General features: G+C 37.5%; 2 protein-coding genes across 5 annotated transcripts; both read left to right on the forward strand.

The window, feature by feature from the left end:
• Positions 1-6,635: 6,635 nt before the first annotated feature.
• On the forward strand, positions 6,636-16,313 carry LOC137046099 (beta-1,3-galactosyl-O-glycosyl-glycoprotein beta-1,6-N-acetylglucosaminyltransferase 4-like). 3 transcript variants are annotated; one of them, XM_067423155.1, is made up of 3 exons: positions 6,636-6,670; positions 12,425-12,511; positions 12,913-16,313. In XM_067423155.1, exon 3 carries the CDS (start codon positions 12,914-12,916, stop codon positions 14,210-14,212), a length of 1,299 nt encoding a protein of 432 aa, XP_067279256.1. In that variant the 5' UTR covers positions 6,636-6,670; positions 12,425-12,511; position 12,913; the 3' UTR covers positions 14,213-16,313. The 3 variants fall into 3 exon arrangements, with proteins under 3 accessions (XP_067279256.1, XP_067279258.1, XP_067279257.1); XM_067423157.1 differs by lacking the exon at positions 6,636-6,670 and adding an exon at positions 6,743-6,850; XM_067423156.1 differs by lacking the exon at positions 6,636-6,670 and adding an exon at positions 6,857-7,049.
• A 3,386-nt stretch (positions 16,314-19,699) lies between these two features.
• LOC137046302 (beta-1,3-galactosyl-O-glycosyl-glycoprotein beta-1,6-N-acetylglucosaminyltransferase 4-like) lies at positions 19,700-22,565 on the forward strand. 2 transcript variants are annotated; one of them, XM_067423452.1, is made up of 2 exons: positions 19,700-20,168; positions 20,888-22,565. In XM_067423452.1, exon 2 carries the CDS (start codon positions 20,889-20,891, stop codon positions 22,146-22,148), a length of 1,260 nt encoding a protein of 419 aa, XP_067279553.1. In that variant the 5' UTR covers positions 19,700-20,168; position 20,888; the 3' UTR covers positions 22,149-22,565. The 2 variants fall into 2 exon arrangements, with proteins under 2 accessions (XP_067279553.1, XP_067279554.1); XM_067423453.1 differs by lacking the exon at positions 19,700-20,168 and adding an exon at positions 20,195-20,402.
• The last annotated feature ends 81 nt before the right edge of the window (positions 22,566-22,646 follow it).

The following is a 22,646-nucleotide window of genomic DNA, read 5'->3' on the forward strand; positions in this document are numbered from 1 at the left end:
GCCGGGTTTTGCAGTCAGCGAAGGCAAACAATGCAAAAAAGGAAGACAGTACAAGAAAATGCAATGCACAAAAAGTCTTTGCATAAACAAAGAAATCAAACGCTAGTAAATATCGGCATGGCTTTTCAACGATGTCGAGAACTGAGGGACCTCAAGGGGCTGAAAAACAACTGCTTGATGGCTGTATTTCTGCTGGACAGGTAATCTTTATTTTGATTATACATTTTTTTGGTTTATATTTTCCTAAAGAATGTATTGTAGTGGAACCTACGTGACACTAGAGGGCACACCAGTTCATTAAAGCCTCTAGAGAGTGATGTAGAGCATATAGGAGAATGAGAAATAAAGAGTATGTTGAGTGCGTTTATGTGTCGTGATGTTCCACTTTACGAAATAACCATCTCTTACATGTATCACTAGCACATGAAGCTGCCTAATATAGCTAACATAACATTACTTGGCATAAAGTTACAACTTACAATGTTATCCACTTAGCATAGTAAAGATAATAAATACCCAATATGCTTAGCTCAAGTTGATCGCTGTCGTGTTGAATTTCGCAAAATGTAACTTAAGATAACAAAATGCATGTGTAAAAGCTAGTACACCGCATACAGGAACTTTTTTTTAAAACTAAGTTAGCTTTAGCTACTACTAGTCAACAATGCTTTAACTAAATTATTAATTTAAACAGGATATTTAAATTAATAATTTCCTTTCCTCCTGGGACCCGGTAATAGACTTGTGTCCACTATAGTGGACATTATATTTTAGTTTCTGTGACAACGTCACCGTTTTAAGGCTGTCCTGTAGAGAGCACATTCGGGGCAACATCTCAGGAAAATGTTATGGGGTTTCTAATCAAAATATGAATTTGTGTTACAAAACAGGGCATTGATTTCATAAATGTCCACTGTAGAGGACACCAGGACTAAAATAATGTTGATCATGCATTTTGGAGACACAACAAATAGGGAAAGAAATTACATATCAATACTCCTATGAAATATTACATATATTATGAACATTTTGCCAACCACTTCCATTATTACACTTTTTTTTTCATCACATATTGCACCTAGAACACATTAATATACATCTGCAGTGTATTGATAAATTGTATTGAATAGGAAAATCCAAGTATGCCCGTTTTACCCACATATTGCATAAAGTAAAATGGTATATCAATGCATTTAGTTATATCTTTCATGACATAGTTCAGAATCATCTTTAAACAAAGTTTGTTTTAAAAAAAAATCCTGAAATTTAAAAAAAGATTGTTAAATTAAAAATAAATACCATTGTTTTTGCCTACACATGCATTTTCAAGTCATTACATTTTTTAACAACTGAGTCCTGGTGTCAACTACAGTGGGCATATCATGAATAAAATATAATTTTTCCACACAAAAAAATTGTCCATTTGTTTCTTATGCTCTAAACAATGTAATGACATCGAAAAATAGAAAAGAAAAAAAAAACAATTGGGGTCCCAGGAGGCTATTATTAAATTAAATAATATTTTATTCCAAGCATGACATTTTTGGACAATTCTTAGAATACGGGCACTTTCATGTCCTTTGATCATATTTTATAAAAAAACATTTAATTTTGAAAGATTGACACTTTTATAGTTACATTTACAATAAAAGTAACTTAGAAACTTTTTACCTGTAGTCTATAATAATTTTTTCACCCTTTTAAACATCATTATACATAATATTGCTGTTTTGTGCTTGTCCCACACCCAGACTTCTGATCTTCAATAATGAAAAAGAAGTGTAAAAATATTATTTATATAGGCCTATGCATTTTTATATGTTAATATGTATGTACACAGCACCCCATATTGACAGAAAAAAACTGAATTGTTGACATTTTTGCAGATTTATTAAAAAAGAAAAACTGAAATATTACATGGCCCTAAGTATTCAGACCCTTTGCTCAGTAATTAGTAGAATCACCGTTTTGATCTAATACAGTCATGAGTAGGGATGGGTGGTTTTAACGGTATTACTACTCTTACCGATACTGCTTATCGGTCAGGTACTTTAACGGTATTCTTATCGGTACTTTTTGAAATGTGTGTGTGTATATATATATACACACACACACACACACACACACACACACACACACACACACACACACACACACACACACAATTAACAAAAATACACAGCCTACACAGTGCTTTCATTTCAGGAAGAATTCTAGTAATCAAATGTAAAATAACACTGCATAGTTTATCATGGATAGAATAAATTAATGCTTATTAAAGCTGAAGTTATTAATTCAAGAGCTGTGAGTGATTTTCTCTTTGCATTTGGTTGTTTAATTCGCAGTAATTCGTCAGCATGTGTATTTACACCGCTGCCTCTTTAAGACAGATGTGCAGAATAGGCGACTGCACTACACTTTCTCCCGACTTTATCCATAATAACGTTATCCATTTTAGACACAAACTGTGTTGTGTTTAAGAGACTCTCCAAGCCGGTCATTTTGACACAGATGTTTGTGTACATTTGATCGTTTAGACGCGAGTGTGAAACCGAAAGTGTAATTTGCTCGTCTTGTTGCGGCTGTTTCGGAGCGCGCGCGTCGACTTGGGAACAATCTCTTGCGCACATTTTTGTGCATTTAATCGCTCTTTTTATTATTAAACGCATCCCACAATTTACCAACAGTGGCTAGACTGTATTTTACAACATTCACTGATCGTGCTGATTCTGTCATTATGTTTGAGTTTTATGGAGAAATGACAGCGTAGGCTACTGCTGCAAAGGGAATTAAGTTGGGCTAGACATAAATATTATTATTATAATCTTTGGAAGACAAAATCTAAAATAAAAACAGACTATCACAGATCTAAAGTGTAACCAGGCTATGTTTGAATGTTTGGCTGTCGTTTGCGGAGCTCTCTCTCTCTCTCTCTCTCTCTCTCTCTCTCTCTCTCTCTCTCTCTCTCTCTCTCGCGTCACGTGTATTTTCAAAAGTACCGACAGCAGAACCGATAACGTCCGAGCTTATCGATACAACGGTCTTTCAAAATTCAGCCCCGGTGCCCTATTAATACCGGTTTTCGGTACCCATCCCTAGTGAGTCTTTTTGGGAAAGATGTAACACACCAAATTTTTTACACCTGGATTTGGGGATCCTTTGCCATTCCTCCTTGCAGATCCACTCCAGTTCTGTCAGGTTGGATGGTAAACGTTAGTGGACAGCCATTTTCAGGTCTCTCCAGAGATGCTCAAATGGGTTTAAGTCAGGGCTCTGGCTGGGCCATTCCAGAACAATCACAGAGTTGTTGTGAAGCCACTCCTTTGTTATTTTAGCTGTGTGCTTAGTCATTGTTTTATTGGAAGGTGAACCTTCAGCCCAGTCTGAGATCTTGAGCACTCTGGAGAAGGTTTTCGTCCAGGATATTCCTGTACTTGGCCGCATTTATCTTTCCCTCGATTGCAACCAGTCGTCCTGTCCCTGCAGCTGAAAAATACCCCCACGCTGTGTGAACAAAAGCCGAAACTAATGCCGCAACGTGTACGTAGTTATCGTGCGACTCCAAGAGCTTGTTTTTTCAATAATACAACCCTGCAGTGCCAGAAGAGGTCGTCGGTGTTTTAAACGCAGAGAGTGTTCGTACACAAAAGAAACTAAAATTAAACAAGCAGAAATGTGTGCAAACTGGACACAAGTCGAGACCACAGAGCTCCTTACTATCCGCGCTGAAGTTGAGATCGCTCGCCGTTATACGTCACATCCGGATGTCACGTATCAACTCGACCCGGGACCGTTACGGGTTGTGTGTGAAAAGTGCACATATTACGGTATTTCACTGGCAGTGTGAATGGACCAAATCTAGTGACCCGGGAACAAATGCCGGGTCGCATTATCCGTGTATTTGCCGGAATCGCAGTGTGAAAGGGGCTCAAGGCTCTTCTCCACCGATAGCTCAGTTTGGCCGGATGGCCAGCTCTAGGAAGGGTTCTGGCCGTCCCGACCATCTTCCATTTAATGATTATGGAGGCCACTGTGCTCTTAGGAACCTTAAGTGCTTCAGAATGTTTTTTGTAACCTTGGCCAGATCTGTTCCTTGCCACAATTCTGTCTCTGAGCTCTTCAGGCAGTTCCTTTGACCTCATGATTCTCATATGCTCTGACATCCACTGTGAGCTGTAAGGTCTTATATAGACAGGTGTGTGGCTTTCCTAATCAAGTCCAATCAGTATAATCAAACAGCTGGACTCAAATGAAGTTGTAGAACCATCTCAAGGATGATCAGAAGAAATGGACAGCACCTGAGTTAACCAGCACCTGGGTCTGAATATTTAGGACCATGTGATATTTCAGTTTTTCTTTTTTAATAAATCTGCAAAAAATGTCAACAATTCTGTGTTTTTCTGTCAATATGGAGTGCTGTGTGCACATTAATGAGAACTTGTAACTTAAATGTAACTTAAATGATTTTAGCAAATGGCTGCAATATAACAAAGTGAAAATGTGAAAAATATGTATGTTGTATGTATATATGTGTGTGTGTGTGTGTGTGTGTGTGTGTGTGTGTGTGTGTGTGTGTGTGTGTGTGTGTGTGTGTGTGTGTGTGTGTGTGTGTGTGTGTGTGTGTGTGTGTGCGCGTGCGGCCTGGTAATCCCTATACGTTATGGGGACAAAATGTCCCCACAAAGATGACAATATCTGAAATCCTTGTCCTTGTGGGGACATTTTTAGGTCCCCATGAGGAAAACATCTTATAAATCACACAGAAGGTTTTTTTTTGAGAAAGTAAAAATGCAGAATGTTTCCTGTGATGGGTAGGTTTAGGGGCAGGGGCAGTGTAGGGGGATAGGATGTACAGTTTGTACAGTATGAAATCCATTACGCCAAGGAAAGTCCCCATAAAACATGGAAACACGATATGTGCGTGTGTGTGTGTGTGTGTGTGTGTGTGTGTGTGTGTGTGTGTGTGTGTGTGGCCAATGCATTTTCAATTGGGTTTCAAATAAATGTTTTCTGTTTTTCTACATGGAGGTCCCGACTCTCTGTGTTTGTTGAAAATCCCAGGATGTCCTTCGATAAAGAGTAGAGGTGTAACCCCGGCATCCTGGCCAAATTTGCCCATTGGCCCCTGTCCATTATGGTCTCCTAATAATCCTCATATAATGATTGGCTTAAACACTGTCTCCTCTCCACCAATCAGCTGATGTGTGTGGTGAGCGTTCTGGCGCAATATGGCTGTCGTCGCATCATCCAGGTGGATGCTGCACATTGGTGGTGGTTGAGGAGATTCCTCCTTCTATGTAAAGTGCTTTGAGTGCCTAGAAAAGCACTATATAAATGTGACTTATTATTATTATTAAGAAATTATGTATATCATAATAATTTTAAATAATTATCAAATATTTACATGTGATGGAAATTACATTTGTTCAGTGCGGATCGTGCAAACAATTTGTCTTATAATGTAAGTGCGTTCTCTTATGGATCATTAATCTAGAGTCGTTATATTTAACCGTTAGATTGTGACAATTTTGATTTGAACACTTTTCCCTCAAGTTCACAAGGCCAAAAATGCATGTAGTTGAAGAACCACCCTTTTACAGCAGACAAACAATCATTTGACTAACCACGTGCAGCGTTCCCAGGTGCGCATGATCACAAAATTCGCTCCTTCAACGGGATGTATAAGTTTTATCAAGGTGGTATGCAAATGTATTTTTACGGACGTCCACAAGAGAAACAATTACCGTCCGAATAAGGCGGAAATTAACCATGACAGCATTTTCTCTGAGCCATTCAAAATCATTCAGCTTGCAGTAATGACGTGGATTGAACTTGGATAAAAGTAGTAGCAACTCATGGGACAATTGAATTGGCGACGAGACGGGGAGAGAGAGAGAGCACGTCCACAAACTCCTGAGACGTGAGATGGCTTCTGCTGATGAAACTGCAAACTATTCTTCAGTAAAAATTGTACTGCACATGTTCTACAGAGCAAGTTATGTTCAGAGAGTGATTTCATACCCTGGAAGTTTTTGGAACTGAAAGTTGAGGTTATCAGCTTGCTTACCCTTAAACATATGTCACATAATTTGCTTTCTGGAATACCCCGTTGTGTTTAATTGTTGCTTTTGTGCATTCTAGTCCAGTTTGGTTCTCTTTTGCTTTAAAAACTTATTTCTACTTAATATTTTTACGTTATAATACACCAATAAAAATAAAAGACGTCACACTGAAACTGTTTAGCTAAGCTTATTTATTCCCCACATTTTCTGTCTGACACCGATACGGTTAATAAATCTACAGTGAGAAGCAGTGGCGTGCAGCCGTGCACACACAGGCCAGTCGACCGGGGGTGAATCGCGCTCGGAGCGCGATGGGAATCGCGTTCGCGGGGGCACTGTAGTGCGATCGAAAAGGGCACTTTCACTTTCACTTTAAAAGTGGCAGGGGCTCAACCCCCCACCCCCCACCCCCGTGCACACCACTGGTGAGAAGGAGGGACGGCTTGAAAACAAAGCCACTTGGTAGAACTGTTCACACTTCGACTCGAGCATCACAGTTTTTTCCACTTGTATTGCTCATATTACCAACTAAAACAGATTTAAATTTCAAATTTAAAACTAAAACTAAAACAGATTGGTGCCATAGCTTATGAGTTCTCCGGAAAGAGGTGAGACTTATTTGAATATTTTCCAGCTCGCTGAATGCAAATTTAGACCTGCCAAACTCTTATCTTTGGGCAAAACGAGTCAAAGGCTAATTAGGCTTGCCTACTGTTTTTATAATCTCAACTTTATATGGCAACGGTCATTTCTGGACTTGCATGTCATCGTTCGGGAATTTGCTGCAAGTGGGTTTTAAAATAGATAGCAGTGTGTGAGATGTCTGCACCGAGTAGATTTTTTTCGTGCAGGCTAACTTACTCATACTTTTCTCACTGTCTTAGATTTATGTAAATGCGTTTGTAGGCTACTGTCGATGAGGAATTAACTATTTTTTATTTTATTTATTTTTAACACCAGTTAGGCTATCACAGGGCTACAGAATAGGTAGGCTATGTTTGTGGATGACGTCTATGTAACGGAATAGTAGATAAGTTTAACAAATTGTATTGGCTTATTTTTTTAAATCCACTTGTTTGCACATAAACTGTAAAACGCTAATAATAACATTTCTGTTAATACGTTTCTGTTTAAACATGTAGCCTATATTTGCTCAAAATGTCATATTTAGCTAATCATTTAAAAATGATACCGATTGCATTGTGAGAATTTGATCAAATAGGCTAGCCTATGAGACAGATTCTTTCTGTTGAAGCACTTAAGCTATATATAGGCTAGCCTACAAAATAATGGGATTGTGTTGTCATGTGAGAAATGGGAAACTACTGCTTCAGCGAGGAAGCCTAATTTAAACCACATGAAACTGACGTTAGAAGTTAGTTTAGTGTGAGCGTGTGATGTGCGCGCGCGAGTTATAAAATATTCTAAACTAGTTCTGCACAAGCATTAGCCTAAAGGAATAATTCACTCAAAGCAAAATAAACGCCATGTCTTGTAGCCTACTCATCATCTTATCGTTCCAACGGGGTAAATGTGTAATACCAGAGAGTTACAATAACACAAAATTATGGGTTATTTCTGCATTTCAAAAAGCTCCACCAAGAACAAAGACATTTGGGTAACATTTTACAATACGGGTGCACTAATATTAATTCATGCTTAATTAATGCACAGATATTTAAGAATCATGAGTGAATCATGATTGATAATCATGAGTTAATATAGCCATTACTAATGGTGAACTAACCCATTTATTAATGATTACTGCATCAGCAACTAATGAAGATTCTACATCATTAATAGATTAAGTAGGCCTAATCATTAAATTGTTATTAGTTAAATATGATAATGTTTTAATTCCTTAATAACATATTATATTAACTAATCATTTAAATTAACATGTTCATTACCACAACGGGTCAAAGCCATATGCATTTCAACTTCCAGTTGTCTGCTTTAATTAATCATTAACTAATGATTTACAAAGCAAGGTATCATTATGTTATGACTTTACTTGTTGGGCCACATGACGATCAACTAATTGATTAACTAACAAACAAACAAAAATTAATGGATAGTTAAGTGCTATTCTTTATTGGTCAGGTGCAATTGGAAGAGATGTGTCTTAAGATGTTTTTTAAAAATGGCTACAGACTCGGCAGCACGAATTGAGATTGGCAGTTCATTCCACCAGGTGGGAACGGTCCAGGAAAATGTCCGTGAGAGCGATTTCATGCCTCTTTGGGATGGAACCACGAGGCGCCGCTCACTCGCAGAACGCAAGCTTCTGGAGGGTGTGTAAGTCTGAACAAGCATGTCTAGGTATATTGGTGCAGAGCCAGTGGTTGTTTTGTAGGCGATAACTAGTGCCTTGAATTTGATGCGAGCAGCCATTGGCAACCAGTGCAGTCTGATGAAGAGAGGCGTAACATGAGCTCTCTTCGGCTCATTAAAGACCACTCTCGCCGCTGCATTCTGGATCAGCTGCAAGGGATTGATAGAGCATGCTGGAAGCCCAGCCAGAAGAGCATTACAATAGTCCAGTCTGGAGAGAACAAGAGCGGGCAGTTGCAGTAATGTGGTCAGTGAAGTTTAACTGGTCATCAATCACAACTCCAAGGTTCCTGGCTGTCCTGGATGGAGTTATGGTTGATGAACCAAGCTGAATGGAGAAATTTTGATGAAGTGCTGGGTTGGTTGAGAAAACAAGTAATTCTGTCTTTGCAAGATTGAGTTGAAGGTGATGCTCCTTCATCCAGTCAGAAATGTCAGTCAGACAGGCAGCAATACGAACACTGACTGTAGGATCATCTGGTTGAAATGAGAAGTAGAGTTGAGTGTCATCAGCATAGCAGTGATAGGAGAAGCCGTGTTTCTGAAGGACAGAGCCTAATGATGACATGTAGATGGAGAAGAGAAGTGGTCCAAGCACTGAGCCCTGGGGAACCCCAGTAGCTAGATGATGTGACTTAGACACTTCACCTCTCCATGACACCCTGTAGGACCTACCTGAGAGGTAAGACCTGAACCACTGAAGAGCAGTTCCTGAGATCCCCGTCTTCTTAAGTGTTGACAGTAGGATCTGGTGGTTAACTGTGTCAAAAGCAGCAGACAGATCCAGCAGGATTAGCAACGAGGATTTGGAAGCTGCTTTTGCCAGTCTAAGTACCTCAGTTACCGAGAGCAAGGCAGTCTCAGTCGAATGGCCGCTTTTGAAGCTGGATTGGTTGTTGTCCAGGAGGTTCTTCTGTTCAAGAAACACAGAGAGTTGATTGAACAAAACTCGCTCAAGTGTCTTTGCAATGAAAGGCAGAAGGGAAACCGGTCTATAGTTTTCTATAAGTGCTGGATTCAAAAATCCTTAGCTAATGATTAATTAAAGCTAGCTGAACAAACTCTGAGTTTCATAGTAGCTTTAGAGTTGACAAATCCAGAAAAATCTAACTTGGTTTAGATCAAGTTCAACCGTTTCTCAAGGCTCGGTATAAACTTTCCCTGTCAACTCAGGTTTAATCCAGAGTTAGCAATTAACTCTGAAGCGCGTGCACCTGAAAGTGTGACACATGCGGAAAAAACCCAATGTCCGTTTGATTCACTTCTCTACTGAAGACTGAGAGATCGTTTTGAAAATTATTAGGAAATGAAAGGTGTTTACAAGGCAGGAATAAACACTGCTGCTGCAGCAAAAGCGTGAGAAGGCAGCTGAAAGAATATCTGAATATATGAATGCATGATGTGAATCAAAGAAATATGCCTAATAATTATAGGTTCAAAAAGAGCTCAAATAAATACACGTTGTTTAAAATAATTATGAATGTATTATGTATTATTTTTATATTACTATTTGGCTACTTGTCAATTAATATTATTTATATGAACATATGAATTCAAAGTGATTATAATAAATATAATATACATATAATAAATAATTAGCACCAATAGTCAATCTCAAACTAATCTCAAACTTGGTAACAACTGAAACCAGCTTTGTGCAACAGGCCACTGGAATGTAGGTTACAGGCTACCTACAAATTATAAAACCGGACTCGAACGAGATATGGATGGAATAATGTGTGGGAGCCTACCTTTAAAACGACTTAACAAATAAAATATGTGTAATTACAACAACTGATTGGGGTTGTAATAGTTTACAGTAAGCTATAAAAAAAATTTTTTTTAAAACATGTTTAACTGGTTGTTATGGTGTGGATGACACACAAAAAATGCATGTACTAAAAATAAAATACATTTAGTATATTTCATCTGTGCCAGTAAACTAGTTACAAAAGCAGTCCAAGCAATTCACACACTTAAAGCCAGTCTCTGTGGATTGGGTTTCCTAAATGTAAACAGCATGTAAATCCAGAATGTAAATAGCATGTAAATTCATTCAACCTGGACATATTTATTCTTCAAGCATTCTGGAATATTTGAAAACTTGAAGCTTAAAGGGTTATTTTACCCAAAAAAAAAAATTCTGTCAAAAAATACTTTAGGCCGGAGACACACTGCAAGCGTGGTGTGAGCGTGGCGTTTCTGTTGCGTGTCAGCCGCGGGGCGGCTGCTTGGCGTTTTATCAGTCTTTGCACACCAGAAGCGTGTCTGACGTGGCGCTGCTGCTGCTATTAATGTACAGGGAAGCCCTACCTCATGTTAAATATAAATGTATTGCCTATTGATACAGTAAAGACAGCGTTGACAGTAGCCCATTGACCATATGGTATTGACGGCAAAATAGGCTACAGAACATTTTGTTCTACAGAACATTTTGTTCTGTATTGACAGGTTTAATATTTCAAAATCGATAATTATGTTTATTAGGCCTATATCTGCATTTATGTTAACCTACAGACTTTCAAACATGAAAATGTCATTTATTAATATGTATTCGTGTCAAAATGACATATAAACCGCATTTCCTATTCTATTTTGCCTGGAAACGCTTCCAACACGCTCGCGTTTCGCGTGAAAAATAGGCGTCTCTTCTATTTGAAGCATGCAAGCGTTTTCGCGCGCGCGTCACGCAGCCCAGCTAACAATTTTAGGTTATAAGAACGTTTCCCAAACGTTCCCATTAAGTTATAAAAACGTTTTTGAATGTCCTAGGAATGTTGAAATGTCCAGTTTGTGGAAAGTTGTATTAACGTTCTTATTAGGTTATAAGAACGTTAAAAAACTTTCTTATGAGGGAGTAAGTACTTGCTTTTTTATTGACATCTTATTTTTTCTTAAAAAAGGTAAAACCACTTTTATAATTGACTTTTATATTTATATTACATTTATATTTAATACATAATTAGTTTACTAGATTTTCTTCTCATTGGAAAAAATATATTAATGAAAATAGCATTTAAGTGTCATTTAGTTGTCTCTGGATATACAAATTATTTACCTGAAGTTTGAGAAAAAAGCTGTATGACTAATTTGTAATGACTACTTTTTTTTAACGTAGTAACGCTTTTAAAACGTTCCACTAAAAATGTAAGAATAACGTTTTATAGCTAACGTTTTTAGAACATTACTCAATAGCAAATAACGTTGGCGCAACGTTCTAATAACGTTACTGCAAAAACGTTTTTTGATAACTGAGAGAACTTTCAGAGAACGTTAGCCAACATTCTGAGAACGTTCCCTGTTAGCTGGGAGGCAGTGTGCAAGGTCTAACCGGTTAACATGGGAGCCGAAATAAAAACGGACACGCCACGCAGCTGAGACACTCACGGCACGCTTGCAGTGTGTCCCTGTTCGACACCTGTAAGACCTCCGTTCATCTTTGGAACACAAATGAAGATATTTTTGTTGAAATCCGATGGCTGAGAAAGGCTTTCATTGACACCAATGTCATTTCCTCTTTCAAGACCCATAAAAGGCACTGAAGACTTCGTAAAAAAGTCCAATTTCAATTTCAAAACAAAGCTTCGAACTGTTATGAATTACCATATCGATTCAGAATTCGGATCGCCAATGCATGTGATTTCAGCAGATAACGGTTTGAAACTTTGTTTTGAAATTGCCCCATCACTATATAAGTTGTTATTTAGTTTTTTTGCGCACGAAAACTATTCTCGTCGCTTCATAAAATTATTGTAGAGCCACTTTAGTGAGATGGGCTTTGTAACGACGTCTTTTGTGCCTTTTATGGGTCTTGAGAGAGGAAATGACATTGGTATCAATGAAGGCCTGTCTGAGCCATCGGATTTCAACAAAAATATCTTCATTTGTTTTCCGAAGATGAACGGAGGTCTTACGGGTGTAGAACAACATTAGGGTTGTTCATCAAAATTAATGACAGAATTGCATTTTTGGGTGAACTAACCCTTTAAGTTTAGCTATACCAAGGTTTTAACATATTATGTCAATAGGTGGCGCTGCTCATGGTCATGTTCGTTCGGAGGATATTTCTAATGCTGAGCAAGTTTCATCATCATAATCCCTCAAGCATCGAAAAGGTATGACTGCACTAACTATGGTGTCCACAACATCAAATTTATTGGTGCATTCAGTGCTGGTCCTACTCTCCAAAATATATACCTATTTTCCTCTTGGCACATTGTCTTGGCACAATAGCTTCGTTTGAAAGACATATAAAATGTGTCAATAAAAAATACATACATTTCTACATGACACTGCTAAATTTTAATCCGAAATGTATATATTTTTTTAAATATTTATTTTTATATTTGCTTGTTATAAAAAATATACTTACAAGTCATATGCTACATAAATCATCTTTGAGACAAAAGTGGTTGAGACACCCTACTCAGTTTGCTTATAGGGAGGACCGTCACTGGGTGCTTTACAGTTGAAGTTGTGAATTTTTACTAACACAAGCTTTCATTTCTCTCTACAGGATGAGATGTTGGCTCCGACTCAAACTGAGAAATGCCTTATTTATCTTTTTAACACTGGCACTTATCTGTTTTTTTACAATCACTTTTTCGAGAGTAAATAAAGGAATCGGACAGGAAACTAGAGAGTCTGAGAGGGCACGGCTGACAGTAAAATATGGCATTAACTGCACAGCAATATATGAAATGGAACCTGTGGAAGTGGGCAAAACTTTAGTCATCCGCAAACAAAAAACCTACGTAGGGGCAACTGACCAGACTATCGCGAATGCCACCTCTGATTGTGATCGGTTTGTTACACAGGGCTATGATGCGATTCAAGGCACCGAATTTGAGCGTGAATTTCCCCTCGCTTACTCTTTGGTTGTTCATCGAGATGCAGCTCTTGTGGAGAGGTTGCTCAGGGCCATTTATATGCCACATAACATATATTGCATACATTATGATCTGAAGTCCTCAGCTGACTTTATTTCAGCAATGAAAGGTCTGGCCCGCTGCATCCCCAACGTCTTCATAGCCTCTAAACTGGAGAGGGTGCAGTATGCAGGCATCTCACGACTCAAAGCGGATCTGAATTGTCTGTCTGACCTCTTAGATTCGGAGGTCACGTGGAAGTATGTCATCAACCTGTGCGGTCAGGACTTTCCACTGCGCACAAACGCTGAGCTGGTATCGGATCTAAAGGAGCTGAAAGGCAGGAACATGGTGGAGAGCAAGTTGCCTGGAGGAAAGAAATGGCGCTGGAGTGTTCATCATAGCCTGAAGAATAACAAATCTGAGTATTACGACACTCCTGTCACCACTTCTGAGGTGAAATCTCCACCACCTCACAACATAGAAATGTTTGTGGGCAGCGCATACTTTACGCTCTCAAGGGAATTTGTGGTTTTTGTTCACTGGAGTTTTCTAGCCAGGGATTTCTTAGCTTGGTCTGAGGATACTTACTCACCTGATGAACATTTCTGGGCGACTCTGGTTCGTGTGCCTGGAGCACCAGGTGAAGTGCCCAGATCTGATCCTGAGATCTCAGAACTGATAAGTAAAACTCGCCTGGTGAAGTGGTCATATTTAGAAAACCATCTTTACCCACCATGCACTGGAATCAGTGTACGATCTGTGTGTATTTATGGTGCTGCTGAGCTCAGATGGCTCATGAACTATGGCCACTGGTTTGCTAATAAAGTAGATCCAAACGTGGATCCTGTTCTTATGGAATGCTTAGAAGAAATGCTTTTAGAAAAGCAACTGCGGCCAAAAACTACAGTAAAATTATCTTATTTTTATACTGGTGAGACTTTTTGATTGCTGAAAAAAATAGATATATAGTTTTTGTATGTGAAAGTGCAATTTTTATGGTGTTGTACATTTCTGTATAATTATTAGCAGCACGAAGTGCAATTGTTTGCCAACAATAGCTTTAGGGTTTTTGCCAGTCCTATTTTAAGTGAAAACTTGTGCGATTGTTTATGAGAGATGTCAGTAACATAAAGAGAGAAAATGTGAATTTTATTAGAGCAAAGTGAAGAAGCACACATATATTTACCTAGTTCATTCAACATGTATTAGTTTTTATTGGTTGCTTTGGTCCATTTCTAACATCACTATTTACCATTGCCCTACAGTTATTTCAACTTCTCCTACATTTAGTCGTTTGTGCACATCATAGTAGCAGTTTCTCTTTCAACAAATTGCAAATGCTTTTGGACATGCATCATTTGCTTTCATACAACTCTGCTGTTTAATAAAAAATTTTTTTTTTTAAATGTTACAGTTGTGCGCAGCTCTACCCAAAGGAAGTTTATGTTTGTTGTAAATAAGGTTGTATTTTTTCTTTCGCACAATTTGTGAACAAGAATTGCAAAGAGCATATGCAGGAAAAGTGTGAAAAATATTCAGTGTCTTGTACTCAATTACCTCACTACATACAGTAACTTTACTATATTTTTCAAATGGCTGTGCAAATAGATATATAGTGCTGTCTCGAGCATTTTCAGTTAGTGTAACCAAGATCCGATTTTTTTGCATTGGAAAACATTTACAGAGTAAACTGTCATAATGAAAACATGACAAAGCCATTTGACTATCTTGTTCATAAACAATGGTGTCAGGAATTTTCATCTTGATGACACTGACACATTCATTGACATGAATACTTGCTTTTGAGGAAAGAGATATCCATTTTGAGCAAGTGACATGCTTTTATAGGTTATTAACTAGGTTTTGTAGTTTTTACTGATTTGAGAGCTGTGTTAACTGTTGTGCAAATGTTATGTATAGTGTTACAGTTTTTCTCAGTCGCATTGGTACATTTCTCAGATCAGAATAGAAATTCTCAAAAATACCTGTTTCCATTCTCACATTATTGTGTCACTTGTGCACATCAAAAAAGCAGTTTCTCATTTCTTTGAACAAGTTGCAAATGCTTTGGTACATCCCTGCAAATGAATATGGACAATTCTCTGTTGTTTCCTACATTATCAGTTGCTTCTGTCATGTTTATCAAAATGTATTATATTGAGTCTCTGTGGAATAGTCTCCACCCCCCACAACATTTAGGCACAAGCTCATAGCATAAGTCTTTACATGCAAAATGGTTGAAAAAGTTATCATAATATGTCACGCATATTTCTATACTTTCTATATTTCCATTATACTTTTTTTCTAAATCTGTCCTGAATTGGTAAATTGCTCCCAGGTGAATTTTGACTTTCTCTAACGAAGGTGCTTCTCATGAAACATCAACTAGCAGGTATATATATATATATATTTCTACAGCACTGCATGTACAGTTTTTCCTATGTTCACATTTTTTCTTTAGGTTTGTGTGTGTGTGTGTGTGTGTGTGTGTGTGTGTGTGTGCTATTCAGTGCTGTCTTTTCATTTCTGTATCTCAATGACATGTTTTGTCAATAAAATACAGTACAAACAGTAAGAGTGTAAACTTTAATCTTTTCCATTCTCTTGCAATTACACTCCCACATACACTAAGATGTAACTTACAATTGACAATAATTGTCATCAAAACTTTAGCCGTAGTTTCCATCAGAACATCCCTCCAGAGTAAACTTGTATTGACAACATGACTAAACAATTTGTCTTATCCGTAAGGACTTGTCATTCTGATGGCACTGACATGTTCATTGACACGATATTTACTTTTGAGAGATGAACTAAGGATTTTGAGTAAGAGAGTGGCTTTTGCAGGTTATCCATGGTGTTTTGCTATTTGTACAAATTGTTTTGATTCGAGAAATGTACCAAAAGGACTGAGAAAAACTGTAGAAAAAAATGTTTCTTTGAGTAAAATTTTTAAACACAAATACAGAGTGGCAAGGAAAAAAATATTTTTCAAGCTTTTAAAAAATCAAACTCACTGGATCGTCCAAAATCAAATCAAGTTTAATATAGATAGATAGACACATAGATAGACACATAGATAGACACTAGATAGATAGATAGATAGATAGATAGATAGATAGATAGATAGATAGATAGATAGACACATAGATAGACACATAGATAGACACTAGATAGATAGATAGATAGATAGATAGATAGATAGATAGATAGATAGATAGATAGATAGATAGATAGATAGATAGATAGATAGATAGATAGATAGATAGATAGATAGATAGATAGATAGATAGATAGATAGATAGATAGATAGATAACTATGTTGATTTAGAGCAATGTATGCAATAATCCCTCTGAATGAATTTGCATGTGCTGTCTCGGGTTGCTAATGCTCCCAATGCACGGAAGGATTTATGCAAAACTAAACATAACCCCAAAAGAAATTAGAGCTAGACACATTTTGCATGTTGCAATTTGTCATCTTGTGGTTTAGAAAGCTTTGTTTTGAAAGATGCTGCAGACTTTAACACAGCAATCCAGACACCTAAAATAAATAGCTCTTCAAAATTATTCAGAAACTAACTGAATAACTGCTGCCACGATCAACAGAAAGAAAAAAAATTCATTTGGTCAAACTGGTTTCTGGGTGATTAGTGAAAAAGGTTTTTTTTTTGTTTTTTTAAATACCATTTGCAGAAGTGGTGCTTCCCTTTTTATTACACCCTTGAGCATTCAACATTTTTTTGCTGATTAACATTTGGTTAAATAAAAAAAGATGCTTCTTGTTTTCACTTCGCTTTTTTTTAGCACTTTGTACACTTTTTTGTTTTTTGCACATGGTGTAGGCTACAATTTCCATTTATTTATTTTTTAAATTCCTTTAGAAGGCTAGTACACCTAAATTAAAATTCTGTCCCCATTTACTCCCCCTCATGTTGTTCTAAACTCATAAGAATCTTCAGGGTTTTTTGCGTGCATATGATACGCACTTTATGGTGTATTATGTACGAACACCCCACCCCACCACCTCAATCCTACCCAAGAGCGTGTCATACGCACGCCATAAAGTGCGTATCATATGCAGGCGAAAAACTGCGTAGCATTTGCACGCCAAAACTCATTTGGCGTGTCCATTCCATGAGATTTCACACACATTACCATGAGATCGCGTTTCAATATGTTTTGAAAGAAAACTGAGAAATGTTATCAAGAATTGTCAAACTAATCCATGAATTAGGCAGTTTAGTCCATTTTCTGAAGAGGCATGATCGCTTTATATAACAAACAGTTTTAGTTTAGGCTTTCATTCATATAGACCATGGATCTCTCCTACGTTTTGTGACAAAAAACAAAAAACAAAAACTACTTTAATGGCTTCCAGGTTCCACGTCAGAACGCAATCAGTGCAAATTAGTGTCTGGGTGCTTTTTGGGGCCATTAAACAATAGTGCAAACACCAGTAAATTTACCAGCGCAAACCTTTGTAAATCACCTTGCATGATTCATTGAAATACTCTCCTCCCATAAATTGTCTGAAAGGTAAACTCATACAAATGTAATATGACATAACATATGCAATAAGGTCAGCCACAAAGATAACTGTGAGCATGCCTTTTAACACCAAAAGACGGTTTGTGCTGGCACAAGTAAATCTGGCCTTAAAATTCTATTTAAAATGAAAGGAAGTGTATGTAAGATTGTGGCCAAAACTTGTACTGCAATCACTAACCCCTCTCCCCCTTACTCGAGGTTGCCAGATAGGCTGCAGGATCCAGCAGGAACGTTTGTAGCTGCAGCTGTGGTAACTAGAGCAGATCTGGCAACCCGAATGCCGAAACACTACTGACTTCATGATTGGTCGAGAGGTGGAGGGTGGAGCTTCAGGCCAAAACACAACATCATTATCAGTCATAACTTTTAAATGACAATATTCTGGCCGGACTACTGTTGTCAGTGATATAAGTATTTGAAATTAATATGATTTCTTAATGTCTAGTGACATATTAGGGCCATTTTATGATTAATTTAAATACATTTCTTACATACAATTCCTTTAAATTGACGACATCACAGCTTTTTATGTAGTAGCGGAAATATAAAATCAGATTTAAAGTCACCATGATATCAAAATGGACAATTCTTCTTGTATATATATATATATATATATATATATATATATATATATATATATATATATACAGTGCCTTGCGAAAGTATTCGGCCCCCTTGAACTTTGGGACCTTTTGCCACATTTAATGAAACTTTAATTTTTTGTAGAATCAACAACAAGTGCGACACAATCATGAAGTGGAATGAAATTGATTGGATATTTCAAACTTTTTTAACAAATCCAAAACTGAAAAAAAATATATGTGTTCTTTTCACAGAAAAGCTCTGTTTGGGGGATTTAATAACTGAAATCTGGCAACCGTATGAACGCAAGCTCTTTCTTGTGCGTGGATGATCTGAAAACACCAATAAAAAAGTAGACTGCATTTTATCAATCTCCATTTGAGATGTTTTGCTCAAAGTGTCATTCAGTCGGTCTGTGTTCTGTCAGGATGGTCAGGACTCATGAGCTGAACAGCTGAACTGCTGTGAGCTGCTGAAATAAACCAATCAGAGCAGAGCCCAACATTAATATTCATGAACCTTCCAAATAAGGCAAAAACAGAGAATTATATCCTAGGGACAATTTATAGGGTTGTAAATGTACCAGTAAAACTGTACCTGGACAAATTTTGCCCTTAAATAAGCCACATACCCTCACATACCCATACCGACACATCACCTGAGCAGAATTTTTTTCTTATGCGTGAAATATTGTGATTGGTCATACATTTAAAGTGGTAACCTTTTATCGTTACCACTTTAAATGTATTCGTGCCTTTTTCGTGCGGGTCCGAGAACTATTGTGTGAGATTGGTCATACATTTAAAGTGGGTGAGGAGAAACGCAGATGTTTGGCACTTGCTTTTCTCGTGAAGTGTGGAATGTACTAGCTGTACTAGCCATTGTTCAGTTCTTCCTGCCTTTCTCTGTTCTTGCAGAGTATGTCCCAAGCTTTCACGTGTGGCATATATTTAGAATATATATATATATATATAAATATGGAAGTTCCTAACTTTTTTTCTATTTCACTTTCATAATAATGTGCCACATGTCTTGAAAGTTGAGAATTATTTTCAGATCAGACAGGCACCAGGTTAAACATGTCTGGTGATCTTTTCAGGAATTGGCCATGTTATGAGGTCAATAAATAAAAGGAATGACCACATTCCACGAGTGTGACGCTGGGATCATTGTGAGAAAAGATAAGCAGGAAGGACCTGATTAAAAAAAACAAGGTAATTTTCTATAAATTTAAGAAGTTTCCATGAAAATGTATTTTCTATAATCAAGATCCCTTTTCCACTATAAACAAACAGTTCTACAATGCAAAGATTCCATGTATGTTAAAGGTTCTAAAACATAATCTGTTGATAAGCGTGTATTCCATTTGTATTCTTGTGCTTTAATGAAGTTAGTTAATGTGTGATTTTTATTGAACTGTACTTTATCCCTCACATAAAATCCATCCATTTCGACACGTTTGGTCCTTAATGGCAGCCCTGGAAAGATAGCAAAAGAAGTGGGATAAAATAAAAAAGAAGGATAGATGGATTCCTGTAAAACAGGTTGTGAATTAACAATTAACCTGTGTGCCTCTGATAACTGTGTACACAGAACTCTGTCGACGGTCTGTTGCGTTTATCACTGGCTTCAGTGCAGTGACTGCCTTTTTGTCTAAATTGTCAGTCTATACTATGCTGCAGCTGTACACAATTTTAGGATCCTTAAGGTTTGGATGTCTATATGATTTGTGTAAAATTCAATGAATAGGAAGAGGAATTCTTATAGGGTAAGCTTCTGTTTCTCTTTTCTAGAAAATGTATTATCATGTAGTATGTTTAAATATGAGGAAGAAAATTGTATACATTTCCTTGTTCTGCTGAACGTTTGTAACCAAGCAGATTTAAGTAACCATTGACTATAGTAGGGGAAAAAAATACAATGGTAGTCAATGGTTGCTCTATCTGCTTGGTTAACATTCAGCAGAACAAGGAAATGTATACAGGTTTGGAACAACATAAGGGTGAGTAAATGATGACAGAATTGTCATTTTTGGGACTATCCGTTTTATGTTAACATATCTGACCTTGTTGTAGTGTTACCGATTTTACTTGTATAATCTTTCTCCTTTCTTTCCTTTTTATTTGTGGTTAACTAAAATAATCTGACCGGTGTGCTATTAATCTAAAAAAAAGAAAAAGAAAAAATAATGTGTGAATTATCTCTAAAGTTAAGATGTTGCATTAGCATCTCAAACAATAGAGACTCACTGACTCATTTAAAACATTAAGAAGCGAAACACTAGAACTTGTGGTTTATATTCTTTCGTGGCAAAGCAAAAACAGTCAGAATATGTCAATGCATGATGTAAAATTTAAGTTGCTTAACTTCCTTGTTCATCTGTTTTAAAAACAAACATCAAATGCTCATTTTGTGATATATAGTTTTCCATGTTTAAATTGAATACAGTAAGCATAATTTGTAAAGTGCCTTTATTTCTCTCTACAGAATGGAAAGATTGTGGATCCACGTTAAACTGAGAAATGCCTTATTTATCTTTTTAACACTGGCACTTATCTGTTGTTTTACAATCACTTTTTCAAGAGTAAATAAAAGAATCGGACAGGAAACTAGAGAGTCTGAGAGGGCACGGCTGACAGTAAAATATGGCATTAACTGCACAGCAATATATGAAATGGAACCTGTGGAAGTGGGCAAAACTTTAGTCATCCGCAAACAAAAAACCTACGTAGGGGCAACTGACCAGACTATCGCGAATGCCACCTCTGATTGTGATCGGTTTGTTTCACAGGGCTATGATGCGATTCAAGGCACCGAATTTGAGCGCGAATTTCCCCTCGCTTACTCTTTGGTTGTTCATCGAGATGCAGCTCTTGTGGAGAGGTTGCTCAGGGCCATTTATATGCCACATAACATATATTGCATACATTATGATCTGAAGTCCTCAGCTGACTTTATTTCAGCAATGAAAGGTCTGGCCCGCTGCATCCCCAACGTCTTCATAGCCTCTAAACTGGAGAGGGTGCAGTATGCAGGCATCTCACGACTCAAAGCGGATCTGAATTGTCTGTCTGACCTCTTAGATTCGGAGGTCACGTGGAAGTATGTCATCAACCTGTGCGGTCAGGACTTTCCACTGCGCACAAACGCTGAGCTGGTATCGGATCTAAAGGAGCTGAAAGGCAGGAACATGGTGGAGAGCAAGTTGCCTGGAGGAAAGAAATGGCGCTGGAGTGTTCATCATAGCCTGAAAAATAACAAATCTGAGTATTACGACACTCCTGTCACCACTTCTGAGGTGAAATCTCCACCACCTCACAACATAGAAATGTTTGTGGGCAGCGCATACTTTACTCTCTCAAGGGAATTTGTGCATTTTGTTCACTGGAGTTTTCTAGCCAGGGATTTCTTGGCTTGGTCTGAGGATACTTACTCACCTGATGAACATTTCTGGGCGACTCTGGTTCGTGTGCCTGGAGCACCAGGTGAAGTGCCCAGATCTGATCCTGAGATCTCAGAACTGATAAGTAAAACTCGCCTGGTGAAGTGGTCATATTTTGAAGAGAAGCTTTACCCACCATGCACTGGAATCAGTGTACGATCTGTGTGTATTTATGGTGCTGCTGAGCTCAGATGGCTCATGAACTATGGCCACTGGTTTGCTAATAAAGTAGATCCAAACGTGGATCCTGTTCTTATGGAATGCTTAGAAGAAATGCTTGCAGAAAAACGTCTATATGTGCAGTAAATAATAAATAATGGATTCTTGTCGTGAAGTTCAAGACTGCCTGGCATAATAAGTTATTCTCTGTCGCCCCCTGCTGTGTACAAAGCAATAAAGCATGAGTCGGCTTTTTGAACCACTGTTCAGAAGGGGCTTTTGTGTATGGAAAATACAAAAATTTAATTAATAAACCAGCAGCTCTTGTGGAGGAATGCCCTTGTGGAAATGACGAGGAAACCATGCACCTAAAAGATTGTATAACTGAACATGTGTGATGTTGTGGAAGAGCTGATAACAAATCCAGTTCTGAAACATTTTATAGAATGTATTCACATGTCCTCTTTTTTGATTATTAGCACTGACTGAACACATACAATTTCCAGTTGTGCCTAAAAGAAGTTATGACATTTTAAATTATAATATGTATATAAAATATAGGCTATGTATGTGCTTGTACCTTTGTGGATATAAAGGTAAATTTTTATTTTTTACTTATTTAAATATTTATTTATTCATTTTATA

The sequence above is a fragment of the Pseudorasbora parva genome, chromosome 18, assembly GCF_024679245.1.
Source record: "Pseudorasbora parva isolate DD20220531a chromosome 18, ASM2467924v1, whole genome shotgun sequence".
Lineage (NCBI taxonomy): Eukaryota > Metazoa > Chordata > Actinopteri > Cypriniformes > Gobionidae > Pseudorasbora > Pseudorasbora parva.